This window comes from Carica papaya, chromosome 6 (genome assembly GCF_054855325.1).
Source record: "Carica papaya isolate Zhongbai chromosome 6, ASM5485532v1, whole genome shotgun sequence".
NCBI classification, from domain to species: domain Eukaryota; kingdom Viridiplantae; phylum Streptophyta; class Magnoliopsida; order Brassicales; family Caricaceae; genus Carica; species Carica papaya.
Genome location: NC_142314.1, coordinates 746,787 through 763,931, shown reverse-complemented (window position 1 = coordinate 763,931; position 17,145 = coordinate 746,787). Strand labels below are relative to the sequence as shown.

Genomic DNA, 17,145 nt, shown 5'->3' with positions numbered 1-17,145 from the left:
TTTATATATAATTTTATATACAATAATAAAATATATAATATGCTTATATTGCACATGATATTGGAGTAATTAAAAAAAAATTAATTAACCATGAAATTAAATTATATGATTTGATACCCAAATCAAAGTTTCAACCCTCTGTTCTGTCCACATGCATTGCAACCTGGTATGAATATATATATATATACACACACACACACACACATCACACACACACACACATATATATATATATGTGTATATGAATTATGTAATTTTTAATAATATTTGATTCTTACCCAATCATGGCTAATGAGTGGGTTTGATTCAATTGATAATTAATTTTGGTATGATAAATTTGATTTAGAAATTAAATATATAATAATTAATTAATCTTAAATTTCTTGTCCTATATAATTTATTATTTAATAAATATATTATAAATTAATTATGTCTAATATTTGATTCATTAAATTTTAAATTTAATTTAATAATATATTAATGATTAAATACACTTGATTTATAACCATTAAACAATTCAATGTTCTTTGAAAGAAAGCATAGTTCTATATATATATAAATATATAAATATATATGTATGTATGTATGTGTTTGTATATATATAAAGTATTAAAGTTGCAGGAAACATGGATGCATGGGTTACCTTGCAGTTAGAAGATTCGTATCTGTAATTTTAATTAATCAAATGGATTAAACTTTAAATCCATTTGATTTTAATAATTAATTTTTTAATTAAAAATAACTCATTAAGGTGTTTCTATTAAAAATATATATATTTAATATTATTATTTTATTAATTTAATTAACTAGTTTGAATTATCTTTTAAAATATAAATTAACTATTGAATTTTTTTGTTAAAAAAATAAAAAAAATTTAAAATTAAATTATAATAAAAAATATTAAAAATTAAATTATAACAAGTATCTTATATTGATAAATAATATAATAGTTTACTATATAATAGAAAACAACTATTGTTAGTGAAATTATTAATCAAATTTCATACTTAAAAAAAAATATATATTATATATAAGATAGATATAAATAAACATTCACACGATAAGCTATATGATAGTATAATGTATATATAGTAATTTGTTTGAGTCATTTTCAATCATTAAATATACTATATCTAATATCATGCACCTTGTTATACATTGTATACATATACACATGTTAAGATAATTAAATAGTGCCACCAAAAATTATAAATAATAAATCCAATGTAGTTTTATTTATTAAAAATTACATATAAAAGTCAAGATAGAAATGGTTGAAATTTAAATTTATTTTTTTTAAGTAGGACACAAATTTTAATATAATATATATATATATATATGTTTCAATTGTTCTTTTCACCTCACTCCCCACTTTCCTTTTTTGGTTCCTTAAAGGGTCATCAAAATTATTCCTTCCAAATGAATATGACTAACCATTGTGCATCGATAAGAGTGGATTCTCCACTCAAATCACCATATAGATAGATCATTGTAAGACCAATATATATACTTTTACCCACATCAATACACTGTTTATATAGGTTTTTCTTGTTTCTCTTTTCGACTTTTGACCATCCGAGATTAGCCTTTGAGAATTTGGTTTTCCTTTTTTTGGGGTTTTAACTTGTGGGTATTTCACTATGAACAAATCTACTTCAACTAAGATTGAACATGTATGTCTTGTGGCTTATTGTATCATTACTGTATCATACAATCACACAAATCAAGTGTCTTTTTTTAGTGTTTCTAATGATGGCCAACCGTGTTGAGTGGCACATAAGTGCAATAACATAGTTGTGGGGGATTAATGATTACCCACTAAACCTATAAGGGACTCTCAATCTGTTTCCTATGTCAATTAGCCTTTTACCTTTTTTTGTGCACTTCACAATCATAGCCTTTTATTACAAGAGTTTACACAATTCATACGTTAAAAAGATACAAAAAAAGTAAATAATACCTCATTTGCATATTCACCCACTTCAAGCTCATCGATGAGATTTGTGGTTTCAGATCCTTGACGAACTTTCAAGCAAGACAGACATTTGGATCCTCTTCGTCCGAGTCGAACTCAACCTGAAACCAAATCACGTGTGCAAGTGACTATTGAAATTTAACAAAGGCGAAAAGTTGGAAAACAGTTACAGAAAGTTCCATCCACCAAGCAAAGCTGCTTCGATTTGGAAATCAAACTTTAGTTCATACTTAATGACCAAAACAGGTTGAAGGAAAACTGCAGGCATACGTTCGAGTGTCTCAATTGTCAATCCAGAAAAGAAACTCACATTCTCGTCTTTATACCATTTCCCATTGCAATCACGCTTCCAACCTGCAGCAATGAACTTGAGCTCTATCTCTCGACGTTCCCGGAAATCCAGCACTCGTTCTGTGACAACCTTTTCGGACGCTACTGTTTGAGGAAAAGAACTATTTCTCATAGAACTGGCCGCTACATTTAGTGCATGCTCCCTGGCCAACTCCAAATCACAATTTGAACTCTCTGAACTCTGTTGACAAGTTATATTTGGAAGTATGTCTGAAGTTGCTTTCCTTGTATGTTCAACCAATGGTTTAATAGAGTTGGAAGTGGCGGTAGAACAGTCCGAGAAGGCTATTCTCTTATTTATCTCATCTTGCCTCACCAATTCTCTTTCCTTCAGCTTGGACTCTGCCTTACAATGTCGCGAGCCCTTGCAATGCATCTACAGAAGTAATCTTGAATAAATTGATAGCCATTGTCAATGCTTGGAGTATTCCAGAAAAGAAATTGTCAATGCTTTGATTATTCTTTACTGGGAAAAACATTCACATGCTCTGCTAGTTGCCTTAGTTAAAGTCAAATCCATTCACATCTATGAAGATCCTCATTGTCAATCATAAAGTGGAAATCAAGCAAAGCAATTATACATCAAGAGATTTGAAAAGGCACTCAGTGAGTCACATGGGTAAATAATATAAGAGATCATGTACATATTCCAAGTTAAATGGAATTGAAGATGTAATACCTTATCCAAAAAAAAAAGTGAAAGATGTCTAGCAAAATAAGCCTATTTTATACATGAAGCATAAATCAAGCAGCAGTCAGGAAGCATAAATAAGCCCATTTGGCTGAATTGACATGGACCTCAACTAATCCAACAAAAAGAATATAAAGTGGAATATCAAGAGATTTGAAAAGGCACCCAAGTGAGTCATATGGGTATATAATATCAAAGATCATATACATATTACAAGTTAAATGGCATGGAGGACGTAACACCTTATCCAAATAAAAGTGAAAGATGTCTTGCAAACAAGCCTATTTAATGCATAAGGCATGAAACCAAGCAGGGGTCAGGAAAAAGCCCATTTGGCTCAATTGACATCAGACCTCAACTTATCCAACAAAAAGAATATAAAGTGGAATATCAAAAGATTTGAAAAGGCACCCAAGTGAATCATATGGGTATATAGTATAAGAGATCATATAAATATTACAAGTTAAATGGCATGGAAGATGTAATACATTATCCAAATAAAAGTGAAAGATGTCTTGCAAATAAGCCTATTTGATGCATGAAGCACGAAACCAAGCAGCGGTCAGGGAAAAGCCCATTTGGCTCAATTGACATAGAGCTCAAATTATCCAACAAAAAGAATATATGAGAAAATACCTTATAGAACAATCTGAAGATGAGTTCTACACAGAATTTGTTTTCATTTCAACATCTTAATGCCACCCACATTTCCAAACTTACTCTTTCATGATATGAGTTAGTTCTTTCCATTCTTTCTCATAACTGTGTTTTCTCTTGATTAGTCACAGATGACTCCCTCAAACCTATTTTCTAGGTCTAGAGGAGATCCAGGAGGTCCTAAAACTCCAAGAAAGATACACAGAGATACATATTTGTGTGTGTGTGTGTGTGTGTGTGTGTGTGTGTAGGTCTGTATACATATTTTCTGAGTTAAATCCTTCTAGAAGAAGTTGCACAAGTATGAAGACGACGATATATTTTCCCTGTCAGGCAGATGTGGAAGACTAGTGTCCCACCTTGTGTTTTTTTTCTTTTGGGCTAGAGGCTAGTAGGGAATTTTTTTTTACTATTGATAATTTGCAGAAGAGGAGAAAGATATTGGTTAATGCTTGTTATCTTTATAAGAGGGATGAGGAGACTTGGAAGCATCTCTTGCTATGGTGTCTGGAGGTTTATAAGTTGAGTACCTTGATTTATGGGTTGCTGGAAATTAACTGGGTTATGGCAGGTTCAATGAGAGAAGAAACTTGGGTGCGGAAGGGCGTTAGTGATGCAAACAAGTGGATACAATTCTGCTATCTATCTTCTGGGTGGTGCGGAAAGAAAGGAATAGAAGAGCTTTGATGTGATTGAGGATGTAAATGGTTTTGGTATTCTTAAGAATAGATGGTTCCATACCCTTAATTTTTTATTACAGGATCATCTTCTTAGCTCTATGGAGGATTTAGCGGAACTTATCGATACATTGATTGACTTATAAATTTTGTAAATGGGTGTGCCTGTATAAATACAATTCATTATTTATATTTTAAAAACAGTGAGTGTGTGTGTATATATATATATCTATGTATGTATAACCTACTCAAATTCCTCACACTTGCTTATATTCACAGGCAAAATAACACACAAATACCCAACATTCCTCAAACTTGCTTATTTTCATAGACAAAATAGGATACACAGACATACAGACCTACAGAGACCCGCACACACAACCATGTACTCAAAATTCCTCACTATTTCTTATTGTCACATACAAAATAAGATATGCCCATCCAAGTTAAATCCCATTACGCAACAATTCCCTCGATCTCGTTCTCTCTATACGGTGCTTATTAATTGACGGAATCCCGTATCAGGATAGCATGATTAGGACGGGTCAAAGTCAAACAATCAAACCACAAAACAACTTCTTCTCTCGCCGGTCGATAAACAATAGGTCAAAATCAGATGCACTAAATACGAAACTCGGAGATTTAAAAGAAGGAAGATGACAGAGAGAAAGAGAGAGAGAGAGAGAGAGAGAGAGAGGGAGGAAGTACATACAGAGAACATAAGGAGGGAATCAATAATTGGATTGTGGGGGCAAACCAAGCATGCGTACTTTCCATTGGAGAGTTTCTTGTAAGCAGACGCATGAAGCCCTTCCACCAAAACATCATCGACTCTCCTCTTCCTGTGCTGTGCTTCTCTCGCCCAGCTATCCCCTCCGAACACGCTCATCTTCCTCCTCTCTCTCTCGTACTCGCTCGAGTCGCGCGCACTGCGAGACGATGATCCACTGTAAAAGCTTTAGGTCACTCGAGTGAAAAGCCCAAAAGGCCGCGTTGTCAAAAGCCCAAAACGCTGCGTTTTCGAAAATAAGTAGTCATTTTCCCTTTTGCCCCGGAAATCTATTTATTTTATTTTAATATAAATTAAATTATTTATTTTTTAATTTATAAATTATTTGTTTTGTACATATTTTTTTAGTTTTCGAATTACTCGAAATAATAACTTTATTAATTATAAAAATTCAGTGGTACATCAAATGCTTAAAAAAAAAAAAAAAAAAAAGTGACGGTAGTACAAAAAAAGTATACCCCCGGTACTTAACCACACCGCAGGTAATCCTATCAATTATTTTCATTAATTATTCCTTTAAGAAATAAAATTTTCTTAAATATCTTAATTTATTTATAACAATAATAATAATATTATTATTATTATTATCAATAATAATAATTATTATTATTTATTATTGATGCTCGCATGGTTAGAACCCACGAAGCAGGGGGACGAGTGAGAACTTCATCATCCCAACTTTGCAATGGATGCCGCCGTGCTCACCGCAAACGAAGTAGTGGGGGCCCCATTTCTTAAGTGGGAACTCGAAGCCGTCGGCGCTGGCTCCGTCCGACACGTTTCCGATCATCCGCCCTTTGCTCAGATCGCACGCTAAGTAACTCTTCAGGTCCGGCAGCATGTACACACTGTGAGGAAACGTCGTCGCATTTGGTGCGTCGTACTTAAAAACTACATGCAAGTGCAAGCTGTTAGACGACTTAGATAGATACATACATATATATATGTATATATACGTATATATGAGTTTGTGTGCGTTTATACGTCGTAAATACTCACCTAGAACATCATTGAGGTAAAACGGAGCGTTTTTGAAGGCCCAGTCAGAGTAATTGAAGCCGAAGTGCCAATGCTCGGAGCCACCCACAACAATCTTTCTCACGCCGTCGGTTGTGGCATTCCGGTGACGTGCGCCCCAACCCCAGCTCCAGCCCCAGCCCCAGCCCCAGCCCCAGCCCCAACCTGAAGTGTGGTTCGAGCCCGAGCCCGAGCCCGAGCCCCAGTTTGCAGTGTGGTTCGAGCCCCAGCCCCAGCCCCAATTGCCCGTGTGGTTAGACTTAACACCTCGGCTACCACTATGATTGAAGCCCCGATGCCAACCTCTATTGGCCGTGCTGCATGTGGCTAACATGGAAGCTGTTACCAAAAATATCAACAGCCCCGTTGCACGAGCAAAACCCATGTTGAGAATGTGGTAATTAGAGAGGAGAAATTTTGTGGGTGTTGGAGAGTGATTGTATGTAATGGTATTTATATAGGGGAAATGGTGCAATACGGCCAAATTTTAAATTGGGTTGGTAATAATGTTGGGAACAAATTATTTACATGTGTTTAACTTTAATTCAATTGTTAATATAAAGTCAATAAGAAGAAGAAATTAATACAATATAATATAATATAATATAATATAATACATATATATATATGTATATTTATAAACTAATGGAAGTTTTTTCAAAGTCAACCACTCTAAATAGTGAATTCAATTTTCATTATAATCGTATCTTGTCTAATTACAACATTAATAATTTCATTTAAAATTATTTGTTACCTTCAATTATAATAATAAATAAATATAAAATTTAATACAATTATGCTCTTATTAAGTCTATACGAAATATTATCATGCCATTATTTTATAGTTTAAAATACGGGTCATTTAGAAAAATCAAATATAGTTCGTAGTTGATTAAATTTATTTGTCTAGCCTATATTGATATATGTAAATAGATTGTTCGAGAACTAAAATTTTATATAATATATAAATAATATGATTAGAATATTGTTGACTTCGGACAATATATTGTATCGTTAAAAAATTTATCGTGGGATGAAAAATTCTTTTTCTTTTTTAGATTCGCACACGCATACACATATGTATGTATATATTGAACTACTATGCCAACCAAATAAAATCCATTAAAATGCTCGAGCCAATAATAAAAGTATCTGTAGAAATTTTAAAAGTATATTTGAAATTTAAATAACCAAATTCATATCAAATCAAATAGATTATATATGTAATGGAAGTAAAACTGAATTCATAGTTGAATAGACATGCATGTCGTATCGTAGATATTTTAAATTAACACGTAATTTTTTTATTTTTTATATTTTATATATTTCTGTTTATGAGATATCATAATAGAAAAAAAAAATCATACGTATAATTTGAGGAATATAACCGTTTATTTATAGACAAAACGTGCATGAAAATTTTTTATATTTATATTTTGATTTATCACAAAATTAAAAATTACATATTTAATATTTACACATAAAATAAAACTTACATTTTAATTTGATGTATTAAAACTTCATATATTATAAATCGTATTGGATCATTTTTAACTAAAATTCAATTAATTTGATTACTTTTTATGAACACAGTAATTTATATATATAAGTTTATATGGTAAATTTAAAATTCTCCGTGTTCTTATAAATATTTACCATCTGAAAAAAAGAAAAAACGGAGTATTTGTCTAAAGAAATGTGTTGAGAAATGGCAGATGCATAGAACCTTTCAACGAGATAGTGCTTTTTCAACTCTCTCAAAACGGAATCTAATCCAAACATATATGTCATGGTTCCTTACTTCGACAGGGTACAAATATCTAAATTTAATATTTTTAAATACTTTTTCAGACCTATTGCCGATACTAAATAACAGTAAAAAATTTGTATCAATTTTTCATGATATTATGCATGGATCAGAATATCATGATGAATTCTTCAGAAAAAAATTGTGTCTTCCACAATGGAATCTGATAAGTAAGATTTTGAGTAAATGTTTATATAATCATCGAAATAATGAGTCACAATTGATATCGACACATCTGAGATTGCCAAATGTTTTGAAATTTCTAACAATATTCACACAACCAAACAAAACGGGAGAATGAGTGTATATATATATATACATATATGTGAAAATTAAATGACTCCAAAATCAAAATTATTGTTATTATTTTGTGTATTAGTTTACCACAACACTATTGAGTCCATGAGAAAGTTGACCGAGTCGCCCAAACCAAAAGAATTGTCAACAACAATATGGAAATTAAAATTAAAAAGTAATATTGCAATTTTAACTAATTGTGGGTTGACCCAAAAATTTAGAGGGAATTACGGCTTGGGAAAAAAAAATTAAATTGCCACGATTGAATGACGCAAGCATGATGTCGTCGATGATGGCAAAATGTTAAAAAAAAACACCAAAACGACGTCGTTGGGATAAATAATAAAATAATAAAATTTAAAAATAATGAACTAACGAATACCATTAAAACCTTGTCGGTACATTCAGCTATATGTGGTGTGGCATTTATAATTTCCAAATAATAAATGTATTTTTTTTAGATTACTCAAAAAAATTAAATTCCTAGAAAATTTAAAATTAAATTACGCCAAATTATTTTTTTAAAATATGAATTAAACTTAATTTAAATTCATATAAATTTTTTATTTTATGTTGTTAATTTTTATTGAATAAAAATAATTTTTTAGACGTGAAAATTTAAGTAATTAGAATTAATAACGCGTGTAATTAATTTGCTACCTAAAACCCATTATTATCCCCCGCTAATCTTATAATTAGCCGCTTAATTAAACCCGGTTCTTTTAAGAACATTTTCATTAGGGGAAAAAAAAAATAAAAAATAAAAAATAAAAATCCAGTTCCCCGAGAAAATGACGGAAACTTACCCGCGAAAGAGATAGGGAAACAAACAGAGACGCGGAATAACGTAGAACTCAAAGCTGCCCCTCTTCTAGAGAGAGAAACCCAACTAGATGTCCGATGGAAACCCCAAACGACGCCGTGCGGAGCGAGGAAAACGCAGAGGCGGAGGATTCTAGAGAGAAGATGGAGAATGAAATCCCTCCCGACGATGATTGCTGCCCTATCTGCTTCGGTTCCTTCGTTGTTCCTTGTCGATCAAATTGCGGTCACTGGTATTGCGGTCCGTGTTTTCTTTTTTTTTGTAAATCTTCGGATTGTTGTATTTTGTTTCTTGAGTTGTGTTTGCTGGGGGTTTTGTATAATTTTTTCTGTTTGGTCAGTGAGAAATTCGGGCAGGAAGTGCAGAAAGAGGATAAAAACATAGTATGTTGTGTGATTCAGATTGGTATTTAGGTTTTCTTTTTGGTGCCTAGGATTATACATAGAGGAAGAGTACTAAAGTTTGACTTGAAGCATGATTATCAAGAAGAATCGCCATTATTTGTGGTTAATTTCTTATTGTGGGCTGTTTGCGATTCAAACGAGCTATAAGGCTCTCTTGTTCAGGGTTCTATACTGTGCTGTTGTAGACGACTTGCATCTTATGAACCAATACCCTAACACACATTTGGATGTTAGAGAAATAGTTAAGCAGTTGCGTTATGAAGTAATCTGTTGTTTATGCGCGCATTGGCTTAGGCTAATTAATACCTAAACGTAGTAGTTCAGATCAGGCTGGAACCGAATTGATTTTCGGTTAAATCTGCCTGTTGTTATCCCAGGATGGCCTTTCCTCTTGAGAGGGCGGCACATAAGTTCAATAAATGAATATAAAGTACCGGAGAATCAGGAGTCTTGATCTCTTTCTTGTTCATGAAATGTTAAGGGGGAAAGGGGAAAAGAGTAAGTAGTAGTTAATTATAGTAGTTATCGGCAGAATCTGGTAGAAGACAAGGTTTCCTCTATGTATATGGTGAAATATATAAACATTTTCATGTAATACTTGAGCTGCCTTCTGAATGTATGTGACTTTTTGTTTACAGGACTGTTAATTTCTTTTCTTTGAAAGAACAGATGTTTGTTTTGAAACTTAAATTTAACTGTGGTTTGATTTGGGAATTTTGGTGGAGTTTGATGATTGTGGCAGTGTGGGGTTGGTGCCTGGCCTGGGCTTGTGTACACTCAACAAGCATTGTCATTTTGCGTCCCTCTTTTTCTTTTTCGTTCAACATAGTCTGGTAAAATGAAAATCTCTTGAGCATTAAATGTTTGGAAAAAAAAAGGCCAAACTATGCTCTGGACTTTAGGGAGAGAACACGTTTCTGGGGGTCACTTGCATATTCTACTATGAACCTTTTTGGCATGAAATCATCTGCTAAAACTGTTTCTCATTTCTGCAGGCAGTTGCATTTTGCAGTTCTGGAGCTATTCTGCAGCATCTAAACCTTGTAAGTGTCCCATGTGCTGTCAGTACATTAATAAGTTGACACCAGAGTCATCATTGCAGAAAAGGCAGCAGGAACCAGAAGTTAAAGAGGTTCTTGGTAATATTCAGAGGTACAATCGTCTTTTTACTGGAGGGGTCTATGGCTTTGTTCAGGTAAATATACCTGTGAGCTTGTGTATTTTACGGGAGATGCAAATGTTGGAAAATGACTCCTTTGTTGATTTTTCTTTTATTTTCTTAATCATTTTTTGGAATTTGATAAAATGATATTTCAGAACAATATCTGTTATTTTCAATGCCTTTATGTGCAACCTGTTGTAGATGGTTTTTGGTATTAGATTTTTGAAGATAGCCAAATAGTGGAATTTCCAAATTATCTTAGAATTCTTTATTTTTTTTTTCATATCAAACTTGGATTGATAACTTTTGCCAATCTTGGTTTGGTCAAAATTTAACTTTAAATATTCTGCAAATTTTTTTGCTTATATTCTTCAACAAATTTCAGCCTTGCTTGTTGTCCCCAAAGAAGGTGGCTTCTCTCATTTTTAAACCCATTAGTACCCTTCTTTGAAATTTGTTTCTCATTAATTTCCATAAGGCTACTTCTAGTTTATTTCCTTGAGTATATTTTTTGCTGGTGCGAACTAGAAACATAAAGAGCAAGGCACAGAAACTGTAGTATGAACATTCCCTTCCTTTTCGTCTTTCAGAAAATGCTGGAGATGCCCTTCTTCATGAAGAGATTGCTGCGAGAAATGATGGATCCTGATAGACCTAATTCAATTAATGAAATGCGCCTTTTTGCAGTTGAGTACTTCGCTTTAAGTTTTAGTTTCTATTAGTCCATAAATAGTGGTTTTTAGGAATTTTGTAACATCGTGGGCAATTTGGCACCGGAGTGGGAAATTGTGGTTTTCATATCTAAATTGATAAAGTTGAGCATATTGCTGCCTGCCAATTCTTTGAAAGCATGATATTTTTGCTAGAAGGGTGTCCGACTAATAATTTTATGGCTTTTAGTTGAATTCATTTACTTGATCAACTTGTGATGGCTGTAGATCATGCTCAACATATTCAGATTCTAGTGACTCAACCCCACAGTAGTTATAATGACTGTGCTCGTAATTGTGATGTCTGCTTCTTAACACAATACACTGATTGTGTTCTTTTGCTTGTAGATGATCCTGGGTCTACTCTATGCAGCCACTCCTTTGAACTTCATTCCGACAGGCAAGTCATTTATTGGGAAATAGAATATCTGAATGTTTGTAGTTTATCATAACGCAAAATTCAATGAAACACTAATACGTGGTCCTTTTCTGAGTGTGGCTTTTGAGGATCCTTTGCGAAAATCTTAGCAAATGTGTTCTTTTGACGCAATCTCTTGACATGAGCCAAGGGCTTTTATTTTCATTCTGCAGGAGGTCTAGGAATAGTAAGGGTGTTCGATTACGCTGCTGTTGCCTTGGTAATCATCCTCCGTACAATCGGCCACTACCACAGACGAAGACTTGCTCGGCAAGTCAGGCATGTAGCTGCCACCCAACTTTTACAGGAGTAGGCTCCTCCAAGGTTGCAACCGTTGCAACTCTTTTTTACTTGTCTTGGAGATAATCTCTAGAACCATAATTTCATGTGACTAATAGACACTTCTATTAGGTTGTAAATCTTGTAGGTACATTGACTAACACCAGTTCATCTGCGATACCGGAGTCGAGCTAGTTTGCTGTATAGTCAGTCCCATGGTAAAAGTTGGTAGTGTTTGTTGTACTATCCTAAGTGTGGGTTGTATACATAGAGGTTGATAGTTATATTCACTGGTTGTTTATGTTGGGATGTTGTTATTTTTGGTATGTGATTCCCTGATTAATGAGGTATATACATAAGAATTAGAGGTTTATATACATTAAGAAGTGGCTCTAAACTGCCGTGCCCCAATCTGATTTTGTCTTTTTGAAACTTGAATTAGAGGGTAGTATTGAAACAATAATTAAAAAGTTTACATGAAATTTTATATATATATATATTTATGTTGACTTTAGTATAAAATTATTTCTTGTGAAAATGTACATGAAATTTAATTTAATTATATAATAAATATATAAATTATTATTAATTTATACATATTAAATAACTAATAAAATAGCATGTAGAATGTAGAAATTAAAAAAAAAAAAAAAAGGAATTAAAATTTGAGTAATTGTAATTTTTTTATTTTTATTAATATATCAAATTATCGGTGATCATTTCAGTCAAATTCAAATTCAAATTTAACGAAGAACGATCTTTTACAACATCAACTGTTCAAGAACTGTCTTTGTTATTAATTACGCTCCGATCACACGGTTATGTTTCGTCCAACAGACTTGAAATTCTGTTTCGTTTAAATTCAAAAACACAGAAATACGAACTTATATAACAGATCCTGTTCAAGTAATTAGGAAGCAAAAAGCTAATCTCGCTCGCTACTCTTTACTCATATTGTCTCCATTCTGCGCCAGGGCAGTTCAGATCAGAGAAATCGGGGACGGAGGATAGAAATGGCTCCGGCGAAGACAGTTCTTTCGATATCACAGGATGCGTTTGACGAGCTCGTCAGAGAAAACATGGACGACCTCGGAATGGACCCGGCCGAGGCCCTTGAAGATGCTATTCAAACCCTCACGCTTCAAGGCGTGGATCTCTCCGGTGCACACTTTTTCCCCCCCCTTCTCCCCTCCGATGGAAGTTTTTTCCTCTCTAGGAATATTTTGTTTACTTCTACAGATTTTTGCTTCCGCTCTCTGTTTCTCGTTTGAAATGTCTGATTCTTAGAACTTTACTAGCTTTTCCGCAAAATTTTCCCGCCAACCGAGCGTTATCCAAATTGTTGTATTTCCAGTGTATAATGAGTTTCCGTTTTCCTATGCTGTAGGGATCGTGACTTGCGTGCCCGGAGAGAGTAGCGTAAGAGACGATCCAGTCATCAAGTGTTTGGACAGATTGAAGCAGCTGGATTCTGGTTCTAAGGATGGCTTCGAGGGTGGGGATCTGGACGAGATATTGGATTTGTTTGATAACCTTGCTGAGCTTTGTAGTATTGAAGGTTCGGGAAATGCCGCCAAAGCGACTAAAAATAGTGGACTGGAGTTGGTTTGCTCCATTTGTTCTGAGATTCAATTGGGAACCAAAGATGCCCTTGTTTCGGGTTTGAAAGCTATGTCTGTGTTGATTCACGGTACGAACTTAATCTGTTTTCCTGGCTTTGTTTGATCGTTGATCCACAGAGTATTCAAATGGATGTAGGTTGTGATTTGTTGGTACTAGAATGCTGGTTTTGCTTGTCAAAGTTTTCATAAATAGAAATTGGAGAAAGAAAATTATGAGGGAAAATTGAACTTGTTTGTGTTTGTTAGGGAAACAAGTACTCATATTTTACAAGTCTTTGGAACTGTTAAGTTTAACAAATTAGTTTATTTAGCCGAATTGATGGGACTTAAAATAGAAAAGAAGAGGAAAAATTGTCAGTAACTTAGGTCTTTTCCCTTCAATTTCCCACCAATTCTCAGTTGAGTCTCGTAGTGGTTTCAATCTGCATAATTAGAATATAATTATTTTATTATGAGTTACTGCCACCTCTACATTGGACTTCAATTCCAACCTTTCAGTGTGGAAACTGAATTTCTCCTATCAAAGAATTCAAAGTGGAGTTCTGGTAATTCAAACAACCAATTATGTTATAATTCTACTGTAATGGGACTAATATGCTTATTAGAGCTACAACTTGTCCTATGAATTAAATGGAAGATGAACCAAAAATAAAGTTAGTACTCGTAAGTTAGAAAATGATGGAGTAGAAGCATGTCAAAATAATAGGAAATGGATTGGCTCGGTGACGAGCCAAAGAAATTATTATGTTGGGTCTGTGAATGATTTATATGTCGTTGTCATTTACAGATGTTCAAAGTACAGAGATGTTCAGGACGTCTGGTGGAGTCCATCTTGTTGTACGTATCCTCAATGATGGCATTCAAGATTTAGATATCTTGAATAGCGGGTTTGCTGTTGTTACAGCGGCTGCAACTGGTAATGAGCTTGTCAAAGAAGTACTCATGGAGTTAAAAATTGATGAGCTTATTTTGCAAGTTCTGACTGGACAGAGTAAAGATGGCATTCAAGCTTTATATGATGCTATTCGCATTCTCTTAACACCTGACGACAATCGTGTTGTGGCTTCCCAAGTAAAAAATTCATTTAACCTTTTTATGTTGCTGCATTTGGAGTTAGGACCATATGTGAAAACTTTTTACCAGACATTACATGTTTTTCAGTTATTCATCATTAATCTAATTCAAGTACACGTTTCTTGCTGTAATTTTGAAATTTGCAAAATCTCAGGTTTATGGTTATGCACGAAGATTTGCAAAAATTGGAATTGCAGGAGCTCTTACGGATTCACTCCACGCCGGGCTTAGCTCCCCTAGTCTAGTTTCAGCAAGTTTCGCACTGAAGGCAGTTGCTGTTAATGTAAGCTTTTCTGGGACTTGATGTGATTGAAATTCAATTAATTATGAAGGCTGTTAACGATCTTACTTGGCACACTTGATAATATTTAGTTAGAAAACCTTCTATTAGTTCTTATATAAGTTTTTTTTTCATAAATTATGTTTTTAGAAGGCTTGGAATGTATCTTGATATGTGACTACTAGAACATGTATTGGGAGGGCTCGATAATGAAGATACAGCATGGATGGATGATCCTTCTCATCCTTTGTATTGAAGCCCTTGGCAAAAATACCTAAAACATTTTTGAACATCATCTTTATAAATACCAGTATCTATAAGATAATATGGATTTACATGAACAAATTCTTTCTCGGAGGAACAGTTTCCACCTTCATGTCAAAATTTGGGGGGCTCAGAGAATGTTGTTATTTCTTACAAAAATTATGAATTGTTATTTATCTGATAAAGTTGGATTTAACTTTAATTACTGAGGTCAAGCCTATTTAAAAATTCAATTTTTTTTTGTGGAATTTATATAAGCTCAGTTTTTATTGTCTTCTAATAAAATTTACAAATGAATTTTGCGTAAATTCTAGATTTGTTCCAAACGTAATCTAAATATCTCTACATTAGTGTTTTGCATACAGGACGATAATGATATATTCGGCCACTTATGTTTGGTTTTTAGTTTACAGCTAAAGTTTTTCGTGACTGCAGGATGAGATCTGTAAATCTATTGCTGAAAGTGGTGGTATAGATGCACTTCTCCTTTGTATTGATGATAGTGGTGAACAAGGCAACAAAACTGCGGCTAGAACATGCTGTTCTCTGTTATCCAAGGTGTGGATTTTAAACTACCATTTCAATTTTCTTCTTCTTTACTGAGATTTAAAGTATTATTTCAACAGTTTTTCTCAAAAGAAAGTATAAAAATGTCAAAACTCCACATTTCAATTGCTTCAACTAAATGGTTTTATAATTTCACTTACCTTCTTGATATATGAAATTATGATCACAGCGAATCCATGATAGATACGTTAAAACACACACACAGAGAGGTTAAATGTTTGATTGAATTATTTGTCTCTAATGTTTTTACCGCGCCGATAAATTTTTGCTGATCAATCCATGATAATTTCAATGCAATATTTAATAACCTCTGTAAATAACATCTTTAGACCTAATGGATGTCAGAAGCACTTTTGTTAATATGTTTTATGTTATTAGCTGGCAGGAAGCGACTCAAATAAGAGTGCCATAGTTGAGAAGAAGGGTATGGATAGGCTAATCAAACTCTCAACAAGATTTTTTGATGACCCTTCTGTCCTACAAGAGGTAAACAGTCAATTACTAATGACCTAAAAATGTTTACTTGACGTCGGTTCAATCTTCCTGCTTGTTCCTGCTTGTCATGATGAATCGTTTCCTTTTTTTTTTCCCAGGTCATGTCTATTATATCTGTTCTCTCATTGAGATCTCCAGACAATGCTGCCCGAGCAATTGAAGCTGGGGCTGGAGAACTTGCAGTTCAGGCCATGCAGAACTTTCCTGCCGCACAACAAATGCAAAGGAGTAGTTGTTTGATGATCCGTAATCTGGTTGTTCGGAACCCAGAGAACAGGCGAGTTTTTCTTGTACTTTGTTTTTTTCTCCTCACATTATATTAACATTACCTAATCTGTCTCAACATATAGGACTCTTCTGCTGAATAATGGTATTGAGAAGCTTATTAGAAAGGCGAAAGCAAGCCATGAAAGCTGCAAGGATGCAGCAACTGATGCATTGAGGGATTTAGGGCTTGATAACTACAACTCATGATATTTGGACTTCCTAAACGTCAATTTTGGTTTGATCATATCCTTAATTAATCTTTGTGCTCCTGAACCTTCACCTACCTTCTTGCATATATTCTGATTTACACTGCACCAAGCTCTTAAAAACATGTATGGTCTCTTTTGCATATGGCCTTTTTTCTTACTGTCAAGAATTTGACATCAATATTTGAGGATTTCTACCTTGTGCATATCCAGAAAAATTTGGGTAAATTTTTAAATCTTTTAGAAGGTGGCTTAGCTCAGTTTTTTTAGTCAATAGGAAATTCTTTTGTAGCGTTTTAAATGTCTTGCAAC

The 17,145-nt window shown here is 33.7% G+C and overlaps 4 protein-coding genes across 6 annotated transcripts; 2 read left to right on the top strand and 2 right to left on the bottom strand.

The window, feature by feature from the left end:
* Window positions 1-1,660: 1,660 nt before the first annotated feature.
* Window positions 1,661-5,302, bottom strand: LOC110813681 (uncharacterized). Its single transcript, XM_022040917.2, has 3 exons — window positions 5,064-5,302; window positions 2,286-2,702; window positions 1,661-2,076 (listed from the first exon to the last, which is right to left on the bottom strand). The coding sequence occupies exons 1-3, from the start codon at window positions 5,238-5,240 to the stop codon at window positions 2,029-2,031; spliced, it is 642 nt and encodes a 213-aa protein (XP_021896609.1). The 5' UTR covers window positions 5,241-5,302; the 3' UTR covers window positions 1,661-2,028.
* Window positions 5,303-5,502: 200 nt separating this feature from the next.
* Window positions 5,503-6,598, bottom strand: LOC110813682 (uncharacterized). The gene is made up of 2 exons (XM_022040918.2): window positions 6,141-6,598; window positions 5,503-6,032 (listed from the first exon to the last, which is right to left on the bottom strand). The coding sequence occupies exons 1-2, from the start codon at window positions 6,541-6,543 to the stop codon at window positions 5,773-5,775; spliced, it is 663 nt and encodes a 220-aa protein (XP_021896610.1). The 5' UTR covers window positions 6,544-6,598; the 3' UTR covers window positions 5,503-5,772.
* Window positions 6,599-9,061: 2,463 nt separating this feature from the next.
* Window positions 9,062-12,435, top strand: LOC148253164 (RING/U-box superfamily protein). Of its 3 annotated transcripts, XM_088206560.1 has the most exons (6): window positions 9,063-9,325; window positions 10,485-10,684; window positions 11,242-11,337; window positions 11,710-11,761; window positions 11,953-12,103; window positions 12,191-12,435. In XM_088206560.1, the coding sequence occupies exons 1-5, from the start codon at window positions 9,163-9,165 to the stop codon at window positions 12,090-12,092; spliced, it is 651 nt and encodes a 216-aa protein (XP_088062686.1). In that variant the 5' UTR covers window positions 9,063-9,162; the 3' UTR covers window positions 12,093-12,103; window positions 12,191-12,435. The 3 variants fall into 3 exon arrangements, with proteins under 3 accessions (XP_088062687.1, XP_088062686.1, XP_088062685.1); XM_088206559.1 differs by having other exon boundaries at window positions 11,953-12,435; XM_088206561.1 differs by lacking the exon at window positions 11,242-11,337 and having other exon boundaries at window positions 9,062-9,325; window positions 11,953-12,435.
* Window positions 12,436-12,915: 480 nt separating this feature from the next.
* Window positions 12,916-17,073, top strand: LOC110813691 (ARM repeat superfamily protein). Its single transcript, XM_088206556.1, has 8 exons — window positions 12,916-13,219; window positions 13,446-13,748; window positions 14,468-14,751; window positions 14,909-15,037; window positions 15,734-15,856; window positions 16,244-16,351; window positions 16,459-16,637; window positions 16,711-17,073. Exons 1-8 carry the CDS (start codon window positions 13,072-13,074, stop codon window positions 16,832-16,834), a joined length of 1,398 nt encoding a protein of 465 aa, XP_088062682.1. The 5' UTR covers window positions 12,916-13,071; the 3' UTR covers window positions 16,835-17,073.
* The last annotated feature ends 72 nt before the right edge of the window (window positions 17,074-17,145 follow it).

What these genes read in the sequence shown, in the direction of transcription:
- LOC110813682 (XM_022040918.2), bottom strand. Translation starts at nt 6,543, where the DNA reads ATGGGTTTTGCTCGTGCAACGGGGCTGTTGATATTTTTGGTAACAGCT. An exon ending in TTACCTCAATGATGTTCTAG is followed by an intron (nt 6,033 to 6,140) that starts GTGAGTATTTAC and finishes ACTTGCATGTAG; the next exon opens with TTTTTAAGTACGACGCACCA.
- LOC110813691 (XM_088206556.1), top strand. Translation starts at nt 13,072, where the DNA reads ATGGCTCCGGCGAAGACAGTTCTTTCGATATCACAGGATGCGTTTGAC. An exon ending in TCAAGGCGTGGATCTCTCCG is followed by an intron (nt 13,220 to 13,445) that starts GTGCACACTTTT and finishes CCTATGCTGTAG; the next exon opens with GGATCGTGACTTGCGTGCCC. An exon ending in GTTCGGAACCCAGAGAACAG is followed by an intron (nt 16,638 to 16,710) that starts GCGAGTTTTTCT and finishes CTCAACATATAG; the next exon opens with GACTCTTCTGCTGAATAATG.
- LOC148253164 (XM_088206560.1), top strand. Translation starts at nt 9,163, where the DNA reads ATGGAAACCCCAAACGACGCCGTGCGGAGCGAGGAAAACGCAGAGGCG. An exon ending in TTGCGGTCACTGGTATTGCG is followed by an intron (nt 9,326 to 10,484) that starts GTCCGTGTTTTC and finishes TCATTTCTGCAG; the next exon opens with GCAGTTGCATTTTGCAGTTC. An exon ending in ATGAAATGCGCCTTTTTGCA is followed by an intron (nt 11,338 to 11,709) that starts GTTGAGTACTTC and finishes TTTTGCTTGTAG; the next exon opens with ATGATCCTGGGTCTACTCTA.
- LOC110813681 (XM_022040917.2), bottom strand. Translation starts at nt 5,240, where the DNA reads ATGAGCGTGTTCGGAGGGGATAGCTGGGCGAGAGAAGCACAGCACAGG. An exon ending in ATTCCCTCCTTATGTTCTCT is followed by an intron (nt 2,703 to 5,063) that starts GTATGTACTTCC and finishes TTACTTCTGTAG; the next exon opens with ATGCATTGCAAGGGCTCGCG. An exon ending in AATGGTATAAAGACGAGAAT is followed by an intron (nt 2,077 to 2,285) that starts GTGAGTTTCTTT and finishes ATTTGGTTTCAG; the next exon opens with GTTGAGTTCGACTCGGACGA.